Source organism: Heteronotia binoei, chromosome 10, assembly GCF_032191835.1.
Source record: "Heteronotia binoei isolate CCM8104 ecotype False Entrance Well chromosome 10, APGP_CSIRO_Hbin_v1, whole genome shotgun sequence".
NCBI classification, from domain to species: Eukaryota; Metazoa; Chordata; class Lepidosauria; order Squamata; family Gekkonidae; genus Heteronotia; species Heteronotia binoei.
This window is the reverse complement of record NC_083232.1, coordinates 91,859,616-91,886,519: the sequence shown is the minus strand read 5'-3', so window position 1 is coordinate 91,886,519 and position 26,904 is coordinate 91,859,616. Positions and strand designations below refer to the sequence as shown.

The following is a 26,904-nucleotide window of genomic DNA, read 5'->3' as shown; positions in this document are numbered from 1 at the left end:
TACTTTCTAGTGGCATTTATTTAAGCAGAATCCAAGTATTGAAGTAAGTTTATACGGTACAAATCACGACAACATAAAGAATGGCATTGAAAACTATAAATGCAATCTAGTTCTGGGAAATGGCTTCAGTGTTGATACACAAAGCTTGTTCAAACATATGTCTTATTTACTCGTCAAGCATGGACCGCCACAAGAATCTGACATTCACTCACCCTTTTCAATACTTGGAAACATCAAAAAACAGAGGAGTTAAAGGCTCAGCACTGCAAAAGCGTATTACTCAAAACAGCTCTAATTTTGTCCCGCCACATTCTCTCCAGAGGTGCAAAACCAGAACGCAGCATCCAGATGATCCAGGTGCCTGCGACGGCAAGGAAGGTGCTGTTCACCAGCTCCCAAGCTGATAGTACAGCTTGAGAGGATGGCAGGCTGTAAAAAAACAGGGCTTAGGAAAAGTCATCGGTGACGGGCTTCAAAAACAAAACAGCGTCTTAAGAGACAGGCGGACAACAGCGGGAGGAAGCATCCAGACCGCGTAACACTTGCTGCGACAGATTACTGGGCTGAATTAATTTCAGCTGCAACATTGTTAAACATATGTGCATCGTCTAACACACATCAGCATATAAATGTAGACACCTGCTTCCTAAACGGCATTATGCTTTGCTGCCTGCAGTGATGTTCTGAAATGGCAATAGATTGGTTTTTTTTTTTAGTAATTCTATGAAGTTATCGGCATTTACTCATTGTCTGTTTGTGTCGATTCTTCCTGGGGTGTCTCTGAATCTGCAAGACAAGAGATGAGAGAAAAAATGAGCACTTTTTCATTAAACATGTAGATAAGTGCCAGTGCCTTATATCTGAAAGAAAAATACTGTTATGGTAGTTTATACAGAAATACTGCTACTTTCCCGATGCCCTGGAGGGACGGTGGCTCAGTGGTAGAGCATCTGCTTGGTAAGCAGAAGGTCCCAGGTTCAATCCCCAGCATCTTCAACTAAAAAGGGTCCAGGCAAATAGGCATGAAGAACCTCAGCTTGAGACCCTGGAGAGCCATGAATGGGGCTGTGGCTCAGTGGTAGAGCATCTGCTTGGTAAGCAGAAGGTCCCAGGTTCAATCCCCGGCATCTGCAACTAAAAGGGTCCAGGAAAATAGGTGTGAAAAACCTCAGCTGGAGACCCTGGAGAGCCGCTGCCAGTCTGAGTAGACAAGACTGACTTTGATGGACCCAGGCTCTGATTCAGTAGAAGGCAGCTTCATATGCCCTTTGGGGAGGGACTGTGGCTCAGCAGTAGAGCATCTGCTTGGTAAGCAGAAGGTCCCAGGTTCAATCCCCAGCATCTCCAACTAAAAAGGGTCCAGGCAAGTAGGTGTGAAAGACCTCAGCTGGAGACCTTGGAGAGCCGCTGCCAGTCTGAGTAGACAAGACTGACTTTGATGAACCGAGGGTCTGACAGTAGAAGGCAGCTTCATATGTTCCTATATGTTCATATAACTAAGAGGAGTGAGGAATGTTTTGTCTTCTGGAACACCTTATACCAAATGCAAAGGATGTCTGAATTTGGAGCACCTTAAAACTGTTTTATAAGCTTCCATGAAATTAGAGGCAATTTAAAAAGAAGCTCCAGGGGTGGCCTGCGTATACTGGGGAGGCTGCTAGAGACTCCTCCCCATGGTTGTGAAGCACAGCCATTGAGATCAGAGAACAGCCGAAAAAATAAACTAGCCACTATAGTCTGTAAAAAGGTTTAACTATTAACACGCCCCGTGGTGCAGAGTGGTAAAGCTGCAGTCCGAGCTCTCTGCTCAAGACCCGAGTTTGATCCCGGCGGAAGCTGGGTTCAGGTAGCCAGCTCAAGGTTGACTCAGCCTTCCATCCTTCCGAGCACCCAACTTGCTGGGGGGGGGGGGGAGTGTAGATGACCGGGGAAGGCAAGGGCAAACCACTCTGTAAAAAGTCTTCCATGAAAATGTCGTGATGCGACATCACCCCAGATTCGGAAACGACTGGCGCTCGCACAGGGGACTACCTTTACCTTTCTCTTATTAACATACAGCCAGAAGGATTAGCATTAAAAGTATTTTAAGTTAAGTTTAAGTTAAATTATATATTCCTTTGTTTTTGACAGCCCCTTGACACCAAAAAGGGGTGTGAATGTTTGGAAGGGAATAACTCGTTAAGACAGAAATGGGCAATTGGGATAGGGACGGGGGGTAGCATACATTCGGAGTTTGAAGAGTGGCGTCTTATGCTGGCTACCCATTTCAGGTCCAGATTGGGATCTAGGCATTCTTTTGTGTGACAGTGTATGTTTCCTAGCTTTCTGCCTCTTTTCTATTTTCTTCTGGTACTCACTTGGAGAAAGAGAATCTGCAAGAGACAAAGAAGAAGGGATGCTTCACTCAGCGGGCATTCACGCGGACACTTTCCTTTATGCCCTGCAAATATATCGCTCCATCAATTCTGCCTGACCTCTCTCTCTCTCTCTCTCTCTCTCTCTCCCCTGAAACAAAATCCCACGATCTTATCTCAGCAGAACCAAACACATTGTTCGTGCAGAGAGAGTAAGCGAAGAAGCTGTGAACGGAGATCCCAGATTTCTACAGCTTGTGTACTGGGCCAGATCGTGGCTTTAAGAGATGTGTCTAGCTTTGTTGCTTATTTGTAGCGACTACTGCATTCACTGTTGCCTTTCAAAGAAAAACCAAAAGGGATGGCAATACGTTACCATTCGGCTGGGAATTCTTTTTGTCCCACTCCTCCCGTTGCTGGAGCCACTCGTCCCCGTAACCACTGCTCATCAGTTTACTGAAGTTTACAGGTTCGTTTTTTTTGTGAACGGGCCTACAAGGAAAACATTCATCACCAAATAAATCATTTTTAAAAAAAAAAGATACGGTAGCCATCTTTTTTCCTTCTTAGATAACCAAGAAATCTTTTAAACGATTCTTTATCTTAAAGGGCACAAAGCTCAAACACATGGGAACTGCAATTGAGTTTGGTGTAGTGGTTAAGTGTGCGGACTCTTATCTGGGAGAACCGGGTTTGATTCCCCACTCCTCCACTTGCACCTGCTGGAATGGCCTTGGGTCAGCCGTAGCTCTGGCAGAGGTTGTCCTCGAAAGCTGCTGCTGTGAGAGCCCTCTCCAGCCCCACCCACCTCACAGGATGTCTGTTGTGGGGGAGGAAGGTAAAGGAGATTGTGAGCCACTCTGAGACTCTTTGGAGTGGAGGACGGGATATAAATCCAATACCTTCATCTACCTCACAGGGTGTCTGTTGTGGGAGGGGGAAGGTAAAGGAGATTGTGAGCCGCTCTGAGACTCTTCAGAGTGGAGGGCGGGATATAAATTCAATATCGTCATCTACCTCACAGGGTGTCTGTTGTGGGGAGGAAGGGAAAGGAGATTGTGAGCCGCTCTGAGACTCTTCGGAGTGGAGGGCGGGATATAAATCCAATATCTTCATCTACCTCACAGGGTGTCTGTTGTGGGGGAGGAAGGGAAAGGAGATTGTGAGCCGCTCTGAGACTCTTCAGAGTGGAGGGCGGGATATAAATGCAATATCTTCATCTACCTCACAGGGTGTCTGTTGTGGGGGAGGAAAGTAAAGGAGATTGTGAGCCACTCTGAGATTCGGAGTGGAGGGTGGGATATAAATCCAATATCTTCATCTTCTATTTTCATTGGATGAATCCAAACAAATTTGAAAAAAAAAAATCAGAGAGAATTCTGGGAAACCTCTGGTGATGCACAAACGTTATCACAATTCGGGGGGGAGGGGGGGAAACCCACTTTCCCAAAGCACTGAACTTGGGGAAGCTGACCTCTGAGGATGATGCTTATTTCTTTCAACTTTAGATCGCACCGTATCACAAGTTAGTTTTCTTTAAACCGCACTTGGTTCCAAAAGCAGTCCAAGGCATAGAGCTCCCTTGGCTACCTGAACATGTAATGTTGTCCTCTGAATTGCAGCCAATAAGAAGAGACATACCAATATCCACAGAATGGTTTAGTTAGACCATTATGAAGGAAAATATCATGACTGATGCGACGTCAGGAAAAAAAAGGGCCAGTGGTAAGTACACTGAAGAGTAGGATATTATCGATCCAAAATTATCCATGTTCATGGAAGTTCCACTCAACATGCTCCAAAAGCCCCACCCCCCACCCCCGCACCCAGCTGGGGAAGGGGGGCTCCTGCCACCATCACAAAATCCGTGGTTCCGCTGCCGTTGCCCACCCCCACTTCCTCAAAAGGAAGCACAAAGGGTGGGATGAGCCTATTTAGGCTCAACGCAGGAGAGTCAACCAATCGGAGCGGCTGACTGGCCAGATCAGGCAGAAGCTGTCATTCCCTGATCAGTCTCCACCACAAACCATCCCACCATCACCAGGTGGGTCCAACAAAGCTTCCTGATTGATACACTAACAGTAGCAGCAAAATGTATTGTGTAAAGCCACTGGCCGTTACAATTACAGCAACTCACAAGTTGAAAGCAGTCAAGGACTCTAAAATGAACACATTCAAATGTAGATGAGTCACAATCTCAGTTACGTACAGCGTCCTCACGATTCCATAACCAGGCTCTAATAGTCCAGTTAACAACATCATTTTACTGTCTACCTGGGTACAGCCTTTGTCCCGATTTCGCTAGCAGCCAAAGAAAAAAAGTGCTGCCTTTTAAGTGGTACACTAACAGAGGTCTGGCACAGTGCACACACATCCACGTATCGCCAGTTTACCTCCACAAAAGCATCGGATAAATTAATTTTAAGATTCTGAAAGTACAGATTTGATCTCACTGTATTACATAGGTAAGGTTTCTTTTTCTGATAAACTGAATCTTAAGGTGAATTTCTGCAATAAAACTTAATGCCATTAACTGAAGCGTAACCAAGGATGACATAATGGTCGTTTTCGCACTCACCTCCAGCCGGCGCGACCCCCCTCTTCACCGAGCAGGATCTGCGCGGATTTCGCACTAAATGCCGCGGAGCAGCCTTTTGCGCCGGAAACTCCCGGCGCAAAAGCCGCTCAAACGCAAACCGCCAAAAAGCAGTTTCCGTTTGCGCGGCTTTTGCGACGGGAGTTTCCGGCGCAAAAGGCTGCTCCGCGGCATTTAGTGCGAAATCCGCGCAGATCCTGCGCGGTGAAGAGGGGGGTTGCGCCGGCTTGAGGTGAGTGCGAAAACGACCAATATGATGCACACCTTAACACTTTTAGCATAGTTACTTACGCTTGCAAAATAATAGCATCTAGAATTATTATGTCTGCCAAAGACGCAGAAACTACGTATTGCTTACATTGGTGGGAAGTAAAGCCTGTTTCCTCCATGGAATTCTTTCGCTGCCATAGGTTGCGGGGTTCTGTGTGGATACCTTGGGGTTATAGCAGGAAGTTTTATCTGTGCGGAAATAAAATCTGATTCAGTAGGAGATATAAAACACAGCGAAGGTCCTGCTAAAAAGGGAAAGAGATTGACAGCGCCATCTCATGCAGAGTGACTCAAGTTTTGAAGCCCAGCGACTTCAATTAGATTATAGTAATTAGATTATAGTACAATTAGATTATAGTAACCCTTCATAGGATTATACTGTAATAATGCCAAATGAATGCAGCATCCCGGTTGTTCTGAGGCGAGACTGTGGCATCCGCACACAAATAATTCTCACCTGCCTTTATCCTTGGCGCACCATGAGAAAACGTATTTTATTTTTAAAATGGCTTCGGCCATAGTGCCCAAAGTAAAGTCGTCTGCTTCTGACCTCTGAACAACAGCTAAGATCAGACTCTGGCTAGAATAGCTCAGTGTGGAAATGGGTGTGTGAGCGGGCCCGGGGATAAAGCTGCCTGCGCCCCTAGGCCAAACCCTGATCCTCTGCACGCCCCAATGACATTATGATGACGTCACTGCCAGGTCCCCCCCCCCCCCCGCCAGACTTTGCCGAGGCCTCCCAAGCCTTGGGAGACCTCGTTAGAGTCTGGGTGGTGGGCGCACTCAGAGCCAGCTCTGAGCGCACTCACTGCCATGCCCACCCCAGACTTTGCTGAGAGCTGACTCTGAGTGCGCTCGCTGCCATGCCCAACCCAGACTTTGCAGAGTCCGGAAGGCAGCAGGCACAGAGCATGGGAAAAGGGGGCACCTCGTGGCGCCCCAGGCCAAGTGGCGCCCAAGGCGGCCGCCTGTTTGGCCTATTCCCACGTACCGGCCCTGTGTGTGAGTCAAAGTGCGAGGGGAAGTGCTGTCCGGTCACAGTCGACTTATGGCCACCCCCTAGGGTTTTCAATGCAAGAGACATTCAGAGATGATTTGCTATTGCCTTCCTCTGCACAGCGATCCTTGGTGGAATTCCTTGGTGGTCTCTCATCCAGTTACTAACCAGGATGAACCCTGCTTAGCTAGAGATCTTGCCTGGGCCTGTAAATGTCTCCCAACCATTTAAGAAGTCCAGGCGAGCAGCCGTGTTGGTCTAAAGCGGCAGAACAACACTTGAGTCCAGTGGCACCGTTACGGCCAACAAAAGTTTATTCAAAGCATGAGCTTTCATGTGCAGGCACAATTCTTCAGATACACTGAAATGGAAGTTAACAGTTCGGCAGGGCTTTTTTTGTAGCAGGAACTCCTTTGCATATTAGGCCATGCCCCCCCTGATGTAGCCAATCCTCCTGGAGCTTACAGGGCCTACTGTACGCTCCAGGAGGATTGGCTACATAAGAACATAAGAGAAGCCATGTTAGATCAGGCCAATGGCCCATCCAGTCCAACACTCTGTGTCACACAGTGGCAAAAAAAATTATATATATATACACACACACTGTGGCTAATAGCCACTAATGGACCTCTGCTCCATATTTTTATCTAACCCCCTCTTGAAGGTGGCTATGCTTGTGGCCGCCACCACCTCCTGTGGCAGTGAATTCCACATTTTAATCACCCTTTGGGTGAAGAAGTACCTCCTTTTATCCGTTTTAACCTGTCTGCTCAGCAATTTCATCGAATGCCCACGAGTTCTTGTATTGTGAGAAAGGGAGAAAAGTACTTCTTTCTCTACTTTCTCCATCCCATGCATTATCTTGTAAACCTCTATCATGTCACCCCGCAGTCGACGTTTCTCCAAGCTAAAGAGCCCCATCAGGGGTGTGCGGCCTAATATGCAAAGGAGTTCCTGCTACAAAAAAAGCCCTGCAGTTCAGATATTTATGGGCAGATGCCTCTACACTGGAGAACGGCAAATTAGCATACAGTTTAAGGAAGATGTTTTGACATATGCAAAGACTAAACAGCAATAAAAAGCTAAGTTTATAGGTCACAATATGTTTGGAATTAATTACTAGGGGGAAAAGAGTGAAGCAAAAAATACGTCAAAGTAGGAGACTAATATGTGAAAGTATCCTTAATTGTTAAGAGTAACTGACACTCCATAGTTTTACTCCATTCATCTCCTCTCAAGAGTTAGCTAACAGCCTCCTTTCCTTTGAGCTGGGATACAGGAGCTGGGATACAGGATTATTCCAATATTCAATGGATTTTATTTTAATTATTTTCATAATTGGTAATCCTGGGCAGTTATCCAGAAGTTTTGGGGCTCTGTAACAACAGAAATCACAAAAATTACGGGTGCTGAACTTCCCTTTAAGCCACAAATTACACTCTTGAATATTTGGAATGATTTCCAAATTCATAAACCAACAAAATAATTATGTTGATGGCAGCCAAATACACCATGGCTTTAGGGTGGAAGGCAGTAGATCCTCCTTGTCTGAAAACGTGGCATACTTCGTACTAGATAAACTTGCTGACACCACTGTCAAAAAGCAAACGGGTTCGCACTCATTATTAGATAGGTGGCTCCCTTTTCTAAGTTACTTGTTGGGCAAGGACTTCGTGTCTGGTCATGATGTTCACTTAGATAATACTGCATTGTTATTATTAGCTTTCCACTAATTATACTGTAAGCAAATGGTCGCTAGAACCAGCTGAATATCCCTGGGCCAAGGGAGGCCAGATTGAAGACCACCCGGGATCGGGCCTTCTCCATAGCAGCTCCCCTACTGTGGAACCAACTCCCGGAGGAGGTACGGCCCTGCGATGTTTAGACCAATTCCGCAGGGCCTGCAAGACCTACCTCTTTAAAATAGCCTTCACTTAATACCAAGCCAAGAAAGTCCTGCTGGATATGTTGTATGTTTTAGTCACTGGATTTTATGGAAGATCTTAACTATAGCACCATAATATTAATCTTAATGGAAGTTTTAATGATTTTAAGGATGATTTTATAATTGAAATTGTAACTATTGTATATGATTTTATTGTACATTGTATTTATGTGTTGTGAGCCGCCCTGAGCCTGCTTTGCGGGGAGGGCGGGATATAAATAAAAAGTATTATTATTATTATTTATTGGTTGGTGCTTCATAATGTTTTTTTCTGTTGCATTTCTGTAAATGTCTATACTTCAATAAAATTATAAACTTTGGATTTTAAAATATTTTTTTCCCCAAGTCGCATTTTACTGCAATTAGATGGTAGATGCCTCAGACTGTTCAAACTGAGAAAACGCCCGGCTTCTGTCCGCTAGGAACCCCTTTAACGTAATGAAGAAACGAGGAGCTTGCGCTTGTTTGCTCAAAATCCCCAGACCCTACTGAGCAAATTCCCCAGCTGGCCTTAGCCATGATGCTGCATTACACCAATATCACAGTTAGCTGCAGTTAAAGATAACCAAGGTGCTCTCTTTTCACTGGAATCTGAAAGCAGGGTTTGTGACACTTATTAAGATAGAACCCAGTAGGTTGAATGCCATGCAGAAAAGACAGCTAGATTTATAGGAAACAGGAGGCAGTAACAGTGATGGGGGGCGGGGGAGAAGATGCAATGATTGATCAACATGAAAGTATGTCTAAAAGACCTGTTTCCTGGTTTAGCTTACCTTTTGCAAAGGTCTGTTAGACATGGCAGACAAAACAATCAACTCAAATTCCATTTTTGGAAAATACTTACTTCTTCTTTTGTGCTGCTAGGAGATCCCTCAACTTGTATTCCATTTTCCTGATGGAAATTAGTTTTAAACAGTTATTTTAAATCAAGAAATCAAGGTGGTTGGTTTAACTAATGAAAACATACTAGTAGGGACTATCAAGGTTAGCTTATATAAAATGAAGGTAAGACAAACTCTGAAGCTTTTTATGAATTAGCCAAGATGTCCTTCTGAAAGATTCTTAAATACTATGCTGCTTAAGGATAAAACACTTGAAATCAAAATTGTACAATTGTATGAAGACCTTTCAGCGATTGCTGAAAACAGCAGTTAAACAAAGGTTTCTGCAGGGACAAATAAGCAGGCTAAACCACAGCTTTAGAAGCAGGTATGTGTAAGACAGGCAAGTCTCTGTGAAGAAACCAACAGAATATTCGAGTCATAACCATTACGAAAAACAACCATGTAAGATTTCTACCAAAAGTATGAGGAACAACATGGGCAGTTGCAGGCCACTAAAACTGATAAGAATATAATTGGTAGAGAAGAAATTGTCTTCAGTAGCATAAACAAGATACAGTATGAATATCAAAAGAAGTATAAATAGCTTAAAATAATTTTGGATACATACTTAAAGCAAACTATATGTACAAATCACACGGAGATTGCCACTTTTCCAAAGATACAATCTATATTGTCTTTGGCCTCAAATTCCCTTGCAATTTTAGATGATAAAAAAATCAATTTAGAAACCAAACGCTAGATACATTTTTAAAATGTTCCAGATGCCTAATTTTCCAGACAAGATGAAAAAGAAGGAATACATTCTAGCAGCTGGAGAAAACTGAGTTCATGATGTCTTGAATAATCTGACTTAGAATCCATTTGGGACAAACGTGTTTTTAAGTCGTCCTGACAGAAGTCCTCGGAGAGAAAATTGTTTTCGTACTTGGAGACGTCCTTAAGGGTTTAGTTCTATAACTGCATCAAACAAGTTTTTCCCGTGTAGAATAACATCATGAGGCTGGACTTTAAAGAGCACTCTTAATTCACAGCACTGACCTACACTTTTGCATGAAAGAAAATGAAAGGTGGCTTCAGCAATACTATGAACCCATACGAGTCGATGTTTTTTAGAACCAAAATCAATGCTATTTGTAGAATTAACTGTAATTTATGTCAATAATGGGCATCGCTATAATGGTTGAAAAATCGGGTGAACAAGCTTTGCAGGTTGGACCCAGCCAACTTTTGGGCTGGTGATGAAGGAGGGGGTCCTCTATGGTCACCAAAAAAGGCAGTGTTGAGAATCATGGGATCCACATGTACAAAAGCTAGAGTGTGGGGAAGGAGGGAAGGAAAGGGGGGGACGGTGGCTCAGTGGTAGAGCTTCTGCTTGGGAAGCAGAAGGTCCCAGGTTCAATCCCTGGCATTTGGGGAGGGACGGTGGCTCAGTGGTAGAGCTTCTGCTTGGGAAGCAGAAGGTCCCAGGTTCAATCCCTGGCATTTGGTGAGGGACGGTGGCTCAGTGGTAGAGCATCTGCTTGGGAAGCAGAAGGTCCCAGGTTCAATCCCTGGCATCTCCAAAAAAGGGTCCAGGCAAATAGGTGTGAAAAACCTCAGCTTGAGACCCTGGAGAGCCGCTGCCAGTCTGAGAAGACAATACTGACTTCGATGGACCAAAGGTCTGATTCAGTATAAGGCAGCTTCATATGTTCATATGAAACTGGGAGAAAGTGAGAAGAAAAGCTGGCCATGCCCAACCGCATATGTAGACTATATACAAATTGTGTAAAAACACAAAAGAACAACCCTGACAAAGTTACATACAGTGAGACAGTTAAGTTCACTGATAAGTCTTAAATGTAAACTTGACTCTGAATCCAATTAAAATGCCGTAACCTGACTGAACTATGCCTAATATGACTTAAGATTTTTCAATAATATGGCATTAAGAGGGTGTATTCAGGTACCATGATCGAACTTAGAAAGTCTGGGGGCTTGCGCACTTCAGGTGCAACTTGCTATGATATCCAAATCAGCCAAAATAACAAAATGTGGTTTGTTCTCTTTCATGCATGCAAACACAAAAAAGGTTTCTAAACCTAGTTTAGAATTTTGTATGCAAGAGAACATGCCCTGTTTTGCCTAACTTAGTTCTGTATGAGGAAGCTTTCAACCTACACGCTGTACATGAGGTGGGGGGAGAGACATATTCAAGGTTTTCCCTGGTTTTTCACCTGCTTGTGTACTCCGAAAAGGCTTCCAGAAATGCGAACCAGCAGTTGCTGGACCCTACCCCAGCCGCTGCGAGGTTAACTTTTTCCTTTGTGCCTCAGAAAAATACCAGTCAGCTGTGAATCTCCAGTTCATACCTCTTTTTTCTCTTTGTTTTCTTTGTCTTCAGCATCTCTTTGCCAAACGCTTTTCATATCAAAATCAAAAGGCCCCCTTTTAGGCTCGTAGCTGGCAAGCTGTTCGGACTTAAATTCCTCGTGGACCATGTAGTCTGGCATAGCTGAACCCCGCGACCTGCGGACAAAGAGCCGCCGTGATGCCTTTTGTGTCCTGTTAGGAGACGGAGAAGCCCTCCTTTTCAACACTCCTCAGTTCCCCCTCCTAAAGAGATTAACTAGGATGATCAGTACTCACTTAGCGTCGTCGCCCGTTGGTTTGCTATGATGCATGTACCAGTCCGGTGCCGTGTAGTTCCCTAGGGGCACTTTGCGTGGGGTAGGTGTAAAATGTCTCAGTAGATCTGAAATCAAAGAAATTCAGATGTCATCAAATTAGCAGGATTTAAAAAAAAAAAAAGATTTGGTAAATACATATTATTCTACCAAGTTACCAGTGCTGCATAGCAGTTATTTATTTATTTAATTCATTTTTTTTTGTTTTGAACACTTTTATTAATAACATATGGTAACAATGTCTGTTTATATCATTACTATCCCTAACCCATATGATATTTTCCAATCCCCCCTCCCTCCGTTACTAGACTCCCGCCGAAATTATATACTTGAGTTCACTTATAAAGGTACCCCTTAACCAATCAAAGTTCAATTTCTCCCTTTTCTCATATTCGTTATTAAAAAATTGTCCAATGTCTTTTTACATTCCACTCTTTCTCTATATATCCTCTAAATTTCTTCCACTCCCTTTTAAACACTTCCAAATCATAGTCTCTTAAAGTTCTTGTTAGTTTGTCCATCTCACTCCACGATAAAACTTTCACGATCCAAACCCATTTCTCTGGTATTTTTTCTTGCTTCCACAACTGCGTATACAATGTCCTAGCAGCTGAGAGCAAGTACCAAATTAGAGTTCTATCTTCTTTTGGAAATTTTTCCATTTGTAATCCCAACAAAAAAGTCTCTGCAACTTTCTTAAAGTCATATCCCAAAATTTTAGATATTTCTTGTATCATCTGCCAAAACTTTTTCGCTTTTTCACAAGTCCACCACATATGATATATATATATATATGGTATATGATAAAAAGAACCCTCATGTTTCTTACATTTCCAACATCTCTCCGACATCTTTTTACTCATCTTTGCGAGTTTTTTCGGAGTCATATACCACCTATACATCATCTTGAAACAGTTCTCTTTAATACTCTGACATGTTGATATTTTCATCAAGTTCTTCCATAGATACTCCCATGTATCCATTTGTATTTTCTTATTTACATTAATTGCCCATTTAATCATTTGAGATTTTACTACTTCTTCTTCTGTAGACCATTTCAACAATAATTTATATATTTTCAATACTAATTTTTCATTGTCTCCAAGCAGAACCCTTTCCAATTCCGTTTGCTCACATCTAATTCCAACAGATTTAATATCCTTTTCCATCAAGCTTTTATTTGTTGCATTTTAAACCAGTCATACTTGTTATTTAATTCTTCTGCTGATTTTAATTCAGCTTTATCCCCTTGAATCTTTAACAGTTGGTTATATGACATCCCTCTCTCTTCATCAGATTCAGCTATTATTTTCATTACTTCTGCTGGCACTATCCAAAGCGGCTTTCTTTCATCACCATATTTCTTATATTTTATCCATGTATTTAGGAAGTTATTTCTAATAAAGTGGTGAGAGAAAAGACCGTCCATCTTATTTTTCCCGTAATACATATAAGCATGCCGCCGAATTTATTCCCATGAGCTTCTAACAATAAAAGTTTTTTATTTAACAGCATTATCCAATCCTTTATCCATGTCAAACAAACTGCATCATGATACAGTCTTAAGTCTGGAAGTTGAAAACCTCCCCTCTCCTTTGCATCTGTTAAAATTTTCATCTTAATCCTTGGTTTCGTCCCAGCCCATACAAAATCAGAAATCTTCCTTTGCCATTTATTGAATTGTTTGCTATCTTTCACAATCGGAATAGTTTGGAACAAATACATTATTCTTGGCAAAATATTCATCTTGATTGCAGCAATCCTACCCAGCAAAGACAAATTAAGTCTGTTCCATTTCATCATATCTTTGTCCATCTTGCACCATAACTTTTCATAATTATTTTTATACAAATCAATATTCTTCATAGTTATTTCTAGACCTAGATATTTAACTTTAGGAGTAACTTCACATCCCGTCAAAATCTGCAATTCTTTCTGTCTGTTTGGTTGCATATTTTTACATAGAAATTTCGACTTCTCTTTGTTTATATATAGTCCTGCCATTTTTCCGTATTCTTTTATCTTAGCTATCAACAAAGGTATCACTTGAATCGGATTCTCCGTTATGAACGCAATGTCATCTGCAAATGCTTTATACTTATAAGAAAATCCTCTAATTTTCAATCCTTCTATTTCTTTGTCATCTTGTACTTGCCTTAACAAAATTTCAAGAGTCATTATAAACAGCAATGGTGAAAGCGGACATCCTTGTCTTGTACCTTTGCTCACCTTCATTTCTTTTGTAGATCTGCATTTATACACAATTTTGCACATTGATCCGTGTATATTGCTTTCGTCATTCTTATAAAATGTTCTCCCAGATTTATTTTTTCCATTACTGCAAACATAAAGTCCCAGTTCAAATTATCAAAGACTTTTTCTGCATCCACAAAAAATAATGCCGCCTCTTTTTCTGGATGTTTCTCATAATATTCTACAATATTTACAATAGATCTTACATTTTCCCTTATTTGCCTTTTAGGGAGAAATTCCACTTGGTCTTCCTTTATCAAGTTAATCAAATATTGCTTAAGTCGTTCTGCCAAGATTCTTGTATAAATCTTATAGTCATTATTTAATTATGAAATTGGTCTATAGTTCTTTACATTTGTGACATCTCTACCTTCCTTGGGGATCAACGAAATTACAGCTTCTCTCCAGGTATTTGGGATTTCCCCTTTTATTCTTATCGTATTCAACAATTTTTGCAATTTTGGTACTATCTCATCTTTAAGAGTTTTATAAAATTTAGTTGTATATCCATCCGGCACTGGAGCCTTATCTACTTTCATTACATTTATTCCTGCTTCAATTTCAATTTTTTCTATTGGGTCATTCAAAATCTTTTTCATATACTCAGTCAGGGGTGCTATCTTAATATTTCGTAGATACTCTTCCATTTTTTCTTTTTTGATTTTCACACCTTTAAATAAATTTGCATAATATTTAAAAAATTCTCTTTTAATTCCTTCTTGATCCACTATCTCTTTTCCATTTGCCACAATTTTGTTAATGATTTTATTTTCTTTCTTTTTCTTCAGTTGCCAGGCTAAATACTTTCCAGGTTTGTTCGCACCTTCAAACGATTTCTGTTGCAAACTTTTTAAATTCTATTCTAATTCTTTATTCAACAAATGCCTTTCTTGGGATTCTAATATTGTAATTTCCTTTATTAATTTATTTTTTCCTGGTCTTTTTTTTAGTTCCCCTTTTTTCTTAATTTCATTTTGTAAATCTAACAGCTGCTTTTCTTTGGCCCTCTTATCTTTATTATTCAATGCAATTAATAGTCCTCTCATAACAGCTTTATAAGTATCCCAAACTGTCTGGAATTCTATATCATCAGTGTCATTTATTTGAAAGAACGCTGCAGTTTCCTTTTCTAGAAATGTCACAATATCTTTATCTTGTAGCAAGTCCTCATTTATTCTCCATCTTCTTGTTTTCTTTTGCAATTTTGTAATCCAACATATTGGGTTATGATCTGCACAAACCTTTGGCAGAATCTCCACTTTTTTAGTTATGAGGCCCAAACTTTTGGAGCCCCATAACATATATATTCTGGAAAAAGAATTATGTCTTGCTGAAAAGAAGGTATATAGGGTTAAATTTTCTCCAAATATCTTCCAAACTTTCTCGTTTAACCAGCTCAAAAAATGATTTTGGCAATCTTCCTTCTTTATCGTTCCTCTTTTGCCTCGATCTATCTATATTATTTTGTATTGTTCCATTAAAATCACCCATCATCAGGATCTGGTCATATGACATTTCGTCCAACTGTCGATTAATGTCTTTAAAAAATATATCTTTCGCTCCATTGGGTGCATATAATCCTAGTAATAATGATTTTTTTGCATCGATCATCACTTCCACTGCTATATATCTTCCATCGTTATCTTTGAATATAAATTTTGGTTCTAATTGTTCTTTAATATAAAAGACCACACCCCTTTTCTTTTGATCTGCCAATAAGAAAAATTCCAATCCCAATTGTTTATTCCACAAAAATTTATAATCCTTTTGTTGTATATGAACTTCCTGTAAACAAATTATATATGTTGCTTTTCGTTTTTGTGGTGAATTTATTCCATTTATATTCCAAGATAATAACTTGTACTCCATTATGATGCAGAGTCTTTATTCTCTTCATAAAAACTGTACATCTCTTGCTCATTCCTTATTGTAACCCTTCTTCCACGTTGTTCAAAGCCCACACCCTCGGGTAGTATCCATCTGTATCTCGTACCCTCTGCATGCAACTTCTCTGTTAATCTCTTATATTTCTTCCTGTCGTTTATCACTTGTCTTGGCAGCTCTTTCATTATTTTGACTCTACTCCCTTCTATTGTCAGGGCTTTTTGAAAACCTTTATTTAGAATTTTCCCAGCCATATCCTTGGACCTTAGTCTTATAACTATGTCTCTTGGTAGGCCTTTGTCTTTTGCATATGATGAATTAACTCTATAGACACTGTCCAGCATATTTCTAAATTTTTCAGGATCTTCTTCTAAATAGTCAGCAATTATTTTCACCATATAGTCCATTAAGTCAGTTCCCTCCTCTTCAGGTATTCCTCTCAGACGCACTTGAGTTTCCATTAATCTGCAGTCATGGATTGTTACCTTCTCTTGCAGTTTCAATAGGGTGGAAGCATGTATATCAACTTTCTCTTCAACCCCCCTTGACCCTGTTTTTAACCATACCTAGTTCCTCTTTAAAATCTTCAACTTCTTTTTTAAGGCCTCCAATATCTTTCTTAAGCTCTTTTTTACTAGCTAATATCATCTTCTCCACGCCCTTCATAATCCTGGCTTCCATGGTATCAAACTGGCTTTGCATTTTGTCCAAAGAATGAGATCTTGCACGAGTTAATCTTCCTTCTGACATAAAAAAACACCCCAAAGACTCAGGGGGCTCCAAATCTAAATTCAGCACCAAGTCCAGTACCTTAGAACTTGCTGTTTAAAATAAGACTAATTTCGTCTTTCTCCTACCTTCCTGGGCTGAGATATTGATTTTTTAACAATTTTTGGTAATTTCCCCTCTTTCAAAATGGCGATCGTACTTTCTCTATGGTTAAAAATTCCTAGCAAGGACCTTCTTCTTAGTCTTCTCTCCTTCAACTTTTACTTCCTGGTTCACGTTCTCTTTGTAATCCTTGTTTTATTGGCTGTCAGTACACCATCAGCTTTTGCTTCCTGGATCACTAAACTCTCATTCTCCAAATATCGCAGTCTTTGAATGCTTGTTATGTTGCTTGCAGGTACAGAGCCAAAACACAGAAGCCTACGTCACTGACCACAGGTATTCAAAACAATTTTCTTCTTTCCCAAATTCTATCAATGCCTTTAATTTAACAAAGTCCAAATTTCACAGTCTCTCCCCTCCCCTCACTTTCGTTCCTGTTCAGGCTTTTCCACCTTCTACTGTTATTTAGATTAGATTAGGAATGTCCTGGAGTGATAGATAATAATCAAAGTACCTTAGCGGCTATGTTCTTTAAACTTCGGTCTTCCTGATCTTTCAAATGTATATCAGTCCCAAAAGAGAGTGAGATCCAAACATGCTTAAGCCAATTGAATGGCTCTTAATCCTTTGTAGATGCTGAACGACGCTCCTCTTCCTTGCCGGCTCTACAAAGCCTCAGAAAGATAACCTCTGTCATCAATCTTCAGCTGAGATCAACGGCTCCAAGAATTTATGGCGTCATCCTGGGCAAATCTCTAACTGAGAAATGCAGGCAGAGAACCCGAAAAGGCTCTTTACTACCCTGAACAAAGGATTAAGTTCCCCCCTTATCCAGAGGGCGTCAGCTCTGTTGGAAACTCACACCGGAAGCCCTATTTAATTCATTTTTTTAACCCGCCCTTCCCATAGGACAGGCTCAGGGCGGGCTACATCATAAAAACAATTAACAGTAAAATCAACAGTAAAAAAACAATAGCAATAGTAAAAAACGATAACAATTTTTGAAGCCAATCCATTCAAATTAGGTGTACAAAGTACTCAAACTTTTAGGCATGGTTGTTACAGTAAAAGACAAGTATTTGAAAAAAGAGAGCTTTGCAAAAATTTTAAGGTATACAAAAAGGATAAAAGCTGTCAACTTCAAAGTCCCTCCTTTACAAAATCGTCACGAATTCTCCTGGCAGCTGCCAGAAATCTGGCGCAATCATTTGTAAATTGGGGGTTAGAGTCTGCTAGCAATATATTTCTAGTTTTGGAGTCCAAAAGGCCTCGGCATCTCTCTAGCAAAAGATGAATCACCCAAAGGGTGATTAACATGTGGAATTCACTGCCACAGGAGGTGGTGGTGGCTACAAGCATAGCCAGCTTTAAGAGGGGATTGGATAAAAATATGGAGCAGAGGTCCATCAGTGGCTATTAGCCACAGTGTGTGTGTGTGTGTGTGTGTGTGTGTGTGTGTGTGTATATATATATATATATATATATGTATATGTGTGTGTGTGTGTATGTATGTATGTATATGTGTGTGTATACACACACACACACACATATATTGGCCACTGTGTGACACAGAGTGTTGGACTGGATGGGCCATTGGCCTGATCCAACACGGCTTCTCTTATGTTTTTATGAATATACTTGACACGTATGCTTTTGTATAGTCCACACGCAAGCAAAACATGGTCGATTGTTTCCACTTTAACTGTACAGCTAGGGCAAACCCGCTCTGCCATTGGCACCTTTCTATAACGGCCTTCTACAACTGCAGATAGAAAAATATTGCATCGGGCCATAGGAAAGGCCTTCTACAACTGCAGATAGAAAAATATTGCATCGGGCCATAGGAAAGGCTCTTCTGTGAGATGGTATCACTATCCGTTCCCTATGCTAGTCTTATGGGGACTGTTATTCCCAGCTTTTGTGTTTTTTTAAAAAAGTCTCCTTCTATCATGGTTGTGTTGTAAAGTGCATACATATGTATTTTATTTAATATATGCAAAGAAAGTATTAAGAGTTTTAATAAAGACAAGTGTGTAATACTTGTACATGTTTTGCATCTCTCAAACATCTGACATTTATTCTATGTGGCTCTTACATTAAGCAAGTTTGGCCGCCCTGGTATAGAGGCTCAGTACCAAATCAAACTACACTGTGACACAGAAGCCATACCAGCAGATGACATTCTGTATTTATTTTTAAGACCTGTCAATGCAGAATAAGCTCGTTAATCATCATTTAAATTTTAAAAGCACACGCTTACAGGAAAAAAGAAGTCCCAGGTCATAGCGAAAAACAATCATTGGGGCATTATTAGGAAAAATAAGGAAAGTCAGCCTGTGACCTTGGCAGTTGCCTCAGACCAGAGTTAAGAGCATGAAAGAAGTCATGTTGGATCTGGCCAGTGACCCATCCAGTCCAATCCTCTGTGTCGCAGTGACCAAAACCCAGGTGCCATCAGGAAGTCCACCAGTGGGGCCAGACTCCAGAAGCCCTCCCAGTGTTGCTCCCCAAGCACCAAAAATGCAGAGCATCATTGCCCCAGACAGAGTGTTCGATATAACTTGTTACTAATAGCCACTAGTAGCCTCTACTCCCTACGTGTATCCAATCCCCTCTTGAAGCTGCCACCACTTCCTGCAGCAGTGAATTCCACGTATTAATGACTCTTTGTGTCATTAATAATGTCTCTTTCCTTTTATCTGTTCTACATCTACTGCTCATTAAGCTCGTTGAATGCCCCCCCCCCCGAGTTCTTATACTGTAAGAAAGGGAGAAACGTGCTTCTTTTTCTATAGCCCATGCATCATTTTATAAACCTCTATTCATGCCAAATCTGCAGGACCACCCTCCTGGGTTCCTCCTTGGCCGCTCTAGGACATGCCAAACAGTTTGCTATGTCCTCCTTCGCCTCCCTTTACAGCAGGCCAACAGCGTATATAGAGCTGTTCCATGCTACAGCCGCACACTTCATCCGTCTCTCTCCCAAAGTTCTCATCAGTACATCCCCCTCCCCTCCGGTCTTTTCCTCTCATCGGCCAGTTTCCCTTTACCACACCAGTCTCGTGGGGGTTTTTTTCCCAACCCTCTCAACTCCTCACTTCATGGCCTCTCCCTCCCGGCGCTGCTAGGCGACTTCTGAGCGTCCTGCCGGCCTCTTCCTTACCCTCCCGGTGAGCTCTCTGCAGCTGCACTCTCTCTGCGTAGCTCCTGCCTGATGCTCCTTCTGCTAATCCTTCAGCCGTATCTCCTTCTGAAATTACAGCCGCCTTCCCCCTGCATTCCCCGCAGCCAGCCTTTCAAGTCTCCAGTGCACCAGATGGCTTCTGCAAACAACGGCACATCACTTCCGGCCTCAGCGTCCGCCTTCCCAATCATTCGTTCTGGCTGCTGCCCTGACATTGGAGGGCTTACTCGTATGTCACACAAACACTGCACATTTTGGCCATTACCATATTAAGATCTTTATAAACTTCCGGGTGGTGGGGGGGGGGAGGATTGACTGCAGAAATAAACATAGATGCTTTTGTTTTTAGCGCATCTGACAGTGCCACGCTAGAAACACTTTCCTGGGAGTAAACCTCACTTCATAGAATTGAGTAGGATGCCGAGTATCCTGCTTGGGATGGCTCTCTCAGTAACTTCAAGAGAGCCATGCAGCTCTTTCAGCCCCACCTACCTCACAGGGTGTCTGTTGCGGGGGAAGAAGATAAAGGAGATTGTGAGCCGCTCTGAGACTCTGATTCAGAGAGAAGGGCGGGGTCAGGCCCCCTGACAGTTTTGGGGGGCCCTTACCCCCAGGCTGCCCCTCTCTTCTGTGCAACTTAAATTGGGTGGGAGGAGCACCCACGAGCAGCCCCTGGCCCTCCCATGCCATTTAAAGGGCCCACAGATCAGCTGATTGGTGGGGTCCAAATAGCAGGGGACAGGTGGCAGGAGCAGTCAACAGCCTCCTGAATTATTTAAATGGCCCCTCCCCCTGCGGCCCCCCATTGGCCCCTCCCCTCAGGGCCTCTAGCTACGGGGCTGGGCAGGGTATAAATCTACGGTCTTCTTCTTTACATTACACCCCAAAAATTAAATAGTAAAGCAAATACACAGGCTAGAATACAAAGCTCACATTTTGCGACGACACATGATTTAAAGCCATCAGATAGAGTGCTAAGACTACCACACCCGCACACACATTTTTCTTGTTCTGTTAACATTTCCCAAATTTCTCCAAGCAGCCTCCAGGCTGGCTGTGCGAGCTGCGGCTTTGCAAAAGCCGTGACATTTTTATTCACTGAATCACCTGGTCGGCCTCCTTGCTTTGCCAGCTTCACATATTCGGAGTCAGTGTCTTTGATCCATTTCCTTCGTCCTCCAAAAGTGATTTCATCGTGAGGGTCTCCAAAATCACCAAGACCAGGGATCTGGGATGTTGGCTGAGGTGGAACTTCAGAGTTAACAGGCTCCTCTGACCGCTTCAGAGGTATGTGGTAGTACCAATCTGTATTGACAAGAAAGGAGATAGTTACAATTAATTCTGTGCAATTCCTACTATACGAGACAGTCCATTCACATTAGAAGCTGATGCAATATACTGAGAAAGATTTGATATTCATTGTACCCTTACTGTGGATGCTGAAAGGGGACATGAAATCAGCACAACTACTACATAGATCTCATTAAGGTTGGTACTGAGGGGGGCAGCTGCTTATAGACACTTTAGCTTGATATGTTTTAACCTGTAATTTACCGCTGATTTGGATTAGCATCTTATTTGTTAATCTGCATTTGTTAATTTGCTTTATCTGTCTATGGCCGTTTTCCCACTGACTTTACTCCGGAGCGACGTCCCTCTTCACCGCACAGCGCCTGCGCGGATTTCCCACCAACTGCTGCACACAACCAGGAAGAGCCGCGGCTTTTGCGTCGCAGATGTAAACTGGTTTTTAGCGGTTTACATCTGCGACGCAAAAGCCGCGGCACTTCCTGGTTGTGCGCAGCAGTTGGTGGGAAATCCGCGCAGGCGTTGCGCGGTGAAGAGGGACGTCGCTCCGGAGTAAGGTCAGTGGGAAAACGGCCTATGTTTCTTGTGGCTTTACCAAATTTGTAATAGCCAACGGCTATATTCAATAAACTACGACTACTATATTAAGGTTGCAAAATTGTCTGGGTTGCACAATTTTAGACTACAGGTATGGCTCACAGGACTTAAAGCTCTCCCTATCTCTCTCCATCCATCATGCTGAATCACTAATAAAGAGCTTTAATCACTACGCAGGAGCCTCCTCGTGCATCAAACGCAGTATTTGGCAATGCATCAAGAAACCATCTCAACGTTCACCATCAGTTAATGCATTCATCTGTCTTTTGTCACTAACGAGGTCCTTTCAGTTCCCACCATCTTATAAAGAAGATACTTGATTTTTTTTTTACAAATGTAGACAAAGGGCAATTAATGTCTTCCCCCTGAAACAGACCCAGAGGAGTTAGTCATGTTCGTCCGTTGCTGCAAAATAGTAAAGCGTCCAGTAGCACCTTTAAGAAACACATTTTATTGTAGCATAAGCTTTCGAGAAACACAGCTCTCTTCAACAGGTGCATCAGAAGCTTCATAGAAGTAAGTAAGTAAATAAATTTTTCTTTATACCCCGCCCTCCCCGCCGAGGCAGGCTCAGGGCGGCTTACAGAGCATGATACAGTATCATGATATAACAATAACAGATAAAATCAATCAACGATATAAATACAAAATATAAACTAATTTTAAAAATAAGCTAAACCAATACAGTGGTGCTACAGTCTCTATTTATCCAGGCAGCGTAATATTCATTCTGGTTACGTCTTAAAGGCTTCTTGGAAGAGGGCAGTTTTGCAGGCCCTACAAAACTGGTTGAGGTCCCGTAGGGCCCGCACCTCCTCCGGCAGCTGATTCCACCATTGGGGCGCTTTTATAGAGAAGGCCTGCTCCCTAGTTGTTTTAAGTTTGGCCTCCTTAGGCCCAGGGATTTCCAAGAGATTTTGTGAGCTGGAACGCAGTGCTCTCTGGGGAACATATGGAGAGAGGCGGTCTCTGAGGTAGGGAAAGAAGCTTGAAGGGAAAAGGATGGGGAGGAGAGATTTCCAAAATCCTCCTCTCCTGCAATTTCTCAGGGACCAACTAACTTTTTATAATTATTAGTGAATTTTTTTCCCCCATCTTGGAGATTGTAACTCCTTCATATATGCTTTGCTGTGCCTCCAAGCAACTAGATTTTGCGTTTCTTCTCTCAGGAGATCTCCTTCAACCTGGAGAGCCAGGAAGCTGAAGGACTCGCTGGAACTGAAGTCAACAGGGTGCTAAACAACTGTGTCCGACAGCCGCTTTGAATCCTGACTTGGTCAGGAGAAAGGCAGGCATATGCATTCCTTTAATAAACAAAATAGTATGCATTAGGGTTCCCCCACCCCTAAAAATGAAAGAACAGAAGACTGAGAAAAAAAGACTGAAGGAGAACCTACCAGTCTCAAATTAACTCAAGCAGGTGCTTCCAAAGGGTCAATCCAACGAGAGAGGAAATTAAATCCTGCACATGAACTCATGAAGTTTTCTTATACAAAGTCAGACCATGAGTCTATCAAGGTCATTATTGTCTGCTCTGATTGGTAACAGCTCTCCATGGGATCCAGGCTTCACATTGCCTGACCCTTTTAACTGAAGATGCTGGGGACTGAACCTGGGACCTTCTGCCAGCAAAGCAGCTGCTCTGCCATTGAGCTATGGCCTCTCCTATTTCTTTGGTACCAGAACAGCAGACCCAACCAAGTTGAATGTAAGAGGACGACATTTTGGAAAGGAATGTTTGAAAGTACTGCTTCCCACGCCGGGTTGGCCTATTCGCTGGTGAAAATAATCCATGGCCAGTTGGAGAACACCTTGTCTAAAGACAGCACAGCAAAGGCAAAGTTCTCTCTTCTGGAATGGCAAATCCATACTGGCAAATTCATACTGCAATCCTCAGAATACTTTAATGAGAGTGCGTCTCATAGGGTAGACTTCAGTAAGCTAACTAAGCAGACCTACTTAGGGAGAAGATGATGATATTGGATTTATATCCCACCCTATACTCTGAGATATACTCTGAGAGTCTCAGAGCAGTCACAATCTCCTTTACCTTCCCCCCCCCCCGCAAAAAGACACCCTGAGAGGTGGGTGGGGCTAAGAGAGCTCTTACAGCAGCTGCCCTTTCAAGGACAACTCCTAGGAGAACGATGGCTGACCCAGGGTCATTCCAGCAGCTGCAAGTGAAGGATTGGGGAATCAAACCCAGTTCTTCCAGAGAAGTCCGCGCACTTCACCACTACACCAAACTGGCTCTCAATGGGATCGCAAGGTAAAGCTCATGTGACAGCCTGAACTGTGTCCTCCGGTGAAGTATTTGCGTCAAAGACTTAGCAGATGGTGATTCCTTCTGGCACAGGTTGTCTGCAGACACAGCAAGCACAACACAACCTCTAACCTTTAGAGACCTTCTCATTCCGAATAGAGCAACAAAAGGTTATTGAAGAAAGAGTCCAGAACTTAGACGTGCATCTGTCATTTGGATGACCCTGGACATCTCTGGAGGTTTCCCAGACAGTACTAGCCAGGGCCAACCCTGCTTAGCTGTCAAAATCAGATGAGATCGGGCTAGCCTGGGACATCCAGGTCAGGGTCAACATCAACAGGCCTCAGAAGAAATCCTTGTTGCAGGACCCAAGCTGGCTTTTGCCTCATTATGCCATATGTGGTCCTTGGGCTAAATAAACGTTACATGCAAATAAAAGCCCAGCAGGAACTCATTTGCATATCAGGTCACACACCCCTGCTGGCACCATTGCTTTGCGCAGCCTGGCAGGAACTCATTTGCATATCAGGCCACACCCCGGATGGCACCATTGCTTTGCGCAGCCTGGCAGGAACTCATTTGCATATCAGGCCACACTCCTGATGGCACCATTGCTTTGTGCAGTCCGGCAGGAACTCATTTGCATATTGGGCCACACACCCCGGATGGCACCATTGCTTTGCGCATCCTGGCAGGAACTCATTTGCATATCAGCCCACACCCCCTGACACCAAGCCAACTGGAACTCCGCCCTTGTGTAATCCTGCTCAAAAAAAAAATCCCAGCAGTATTTTTAAAATGAAAAGTACCCATGCAAGGCTGTTGTTTGGGACACAGAAGCGGCGATACCAGCCATTTTGTCCATTCCATTTTCCCATCCCCCATAACTCTGGTTGCCATCAGCACACTCTAAAGCTAATCTCTAACCCAGATATAAAACACTCGTTTTTGAAGAGCTACAGAACTTTAATATGTCAAGTAAGACACAAGGAAATGTGCCCGAGGAGCTATTCTGATCTTAATTAAGCTGCACTCAAGAACCTCCAGGGCTCCAGCTGCCAATGCTTAGGATACTTTAATGCAAAATAAATGTCACACTATTTTCTTTCATGCCACTCAGCTGCCCTCTGTTACGGCTGGCAGTGAACCAGTAGAAGAGAAAATAAGAGATAAAGGGGGTCACATTTGTTAAAAATGCTAAGTGCTGAAGTGACATTTTTAGGCCCCATGAGGACATGGCACCTGGGATTTATTGAGCTCTGATACATTCCACTCAGGAGCTGGCCATGGTTACCAGAAATAACTCCTAAGCAAGCAGGCTCCTCTAACTGTAGAAGACAAAAAAACATACATTTGTCCTACTTCAAACCAGAAACATAAATCAAACATTTCCCCCACCATCATAAAGATTTGCAGAATAGCAAGGGAGTGAAATCTACGTTTCTTGAGCTTTAGCCCATAAGGTGCCCTCATTCCTCCTCCTACATCTCATTTGGTGTTCAGTTCGGTTACCCAACAAGGTTAGAGAATCTAAGACAGTAAAACGACAGTTCAATAAGGGTGGGAAACCCAACACTCTACCTGTGCAGACTTACACTTTGCAGCAGGATAAGCAGTTATGGCTCAGCTCCAGGATCCAGATGGCCTGCTAGCAAGTGCTGCCGTTAGAGCTTACTCCCCGTTTACACCTCTTTTTCCTTTAGCTTTGGAACTGGCGGGGTGCGCAATCCCAAGAACACTCTCCTGGGAATAAGCCCCGCTGCATAAAACTGGATTCAATTTCCAAGCAGATGTACTTGGGATTGCTTCTGCTAATTATATGTATTTCTGTACCATATGCTTCGTTCTAGCTGCAGGCTTTGTGCTCTGATACTCTGAATAAAAAGGTAAAGGTCCCCTGTGCAAGCACCAGTCATTTCCAACTCTGGGGTGAAGTCGCATCACGACGTTTTCACAGCAGACTTTTTTAGAGAGAGCCAGTTTGGTATAGTGGTTAAGTGTGTGGACTCTTATCTGGGAGAACTGCGTTTGATTCCCCACTCCTCCATTTGCACCACCTGGAATGGCCTTGGGTTAGCCATAGCTCTGGCAGATGTAGTCCTTGAAAGGGCAGCTGCTGTGAGAGCCCTCTCAGCCCCACCCACCTCACAGGGTGTCTGTTTTGTGGGGGAGAAGATATAGGAGATTGTAAGCCACTCTGATTCTCTGATTCAGAGAGAAGGACAGGGCATAAATCTGCAATTCTTCTTCTTCTTTATGGGCTGGTTTGCTATTGCCTTCCCCAGTCATCTAAACTTTCCCCCCAGCAAGCTGGGTACTCATTTCACCGACCTCGGAAGGATGGAAGGCTGAGTCAACCTTGAGCTGGCTACCTGAACCCAGCATCCGCTGGGATCAAACTCAGGTTGTGAGCAGAGAGCTCAGACTGCAGTACTGTAGCTTTACCACTCTGCGCCATGGAGCTGCTTATCTAATTCTTAAACTCTTGCTAATGATACGGAGGGCTGAAGTCCTCTTTACATGAGAAGCATCACACACACTTAAATGAAGTCTACTTACCACATGGTGCATATCGGTTTGGGGGTGCACGGGGCTCTTTATTTGTATTCCTCATACCTGCACAATGGGGAGGAAAGTTGAGAAAATAATCATTTCACCAGATAACAAGTAACCATTTGAACTTAAAAAAAAAACCCTCGGGCGATCGATGACCTGTGAAACCTTTCCTACAGTCAAGATATGCACCAGCTCAATCTTGTCAGATCTTGGAAGCTAAGCGAGGATCAGATCTAGTTAGTACTTGGACAGAAGACCACCAAGGCAATCCGGTTCACTGTACAGAGGTCAGGCAATGGCAAATCACCTCTTGCCTTGAAAACTACATGAGGGGTCAGCTTCAACCTGGCAGTAC

General features: G+C 42.7%; 1 protein-coding gene across 1 annotated transcript; it reads right to left on the bottom strand.

Moving 5' to 3' along the window:
- Positions 1-26,607, bottom strand: C10H7orf57 (chromosome 10 C7orf57 homolog). The gene is made up of 9 exons (XM_060247773.1): positions 26,553-26,607; positions 20,933-21,130; positions 11,636-11,741; positions 11,359-11,515; positions 9,007-9,054; positions 5,309-5,409; positions 2,731-2,846; positions 2,225-2,372; positions 1-786 (listed from the first exon to the last, which is right to left on the bottom strand). The coding sequence occupies exons 1-9, from the start codon at positions 26,605-26,607 to the stop codon at positions 744-746; spliced, it is 972 nt and encodes a 323-aa protein (XP_060103756.1). The 3' UTR covers positions 1-743.
- Positions 26,608-26,904: the final 297 nt, after the last annotated feature.

Bases quoted from the DNA above. Each gene is read 5' to 3' on its own strand.
- C10H7orf57 (XM_060247773.1), bottom strand. From the start codon at position 26,607: ATGAGGAATACAAATAAAGAGCCCCGTGCACCCCCAAACCGATATGCA. The intron at 5,410-9,006 runs GTAAGTATTTTC...ATTTCCGCACAG, and splicing joins CTAGCAGCACAAAAGAAGAA to ATAAAACTTCCTGCTATAAC. The intron at 787-2,224 runs GTATGCTACCCC...CTTGTCTTGCAG, and splicing joins CCACTCTTCAAACTCCGAAT to ATTCAGAGACACCCCAGGAA.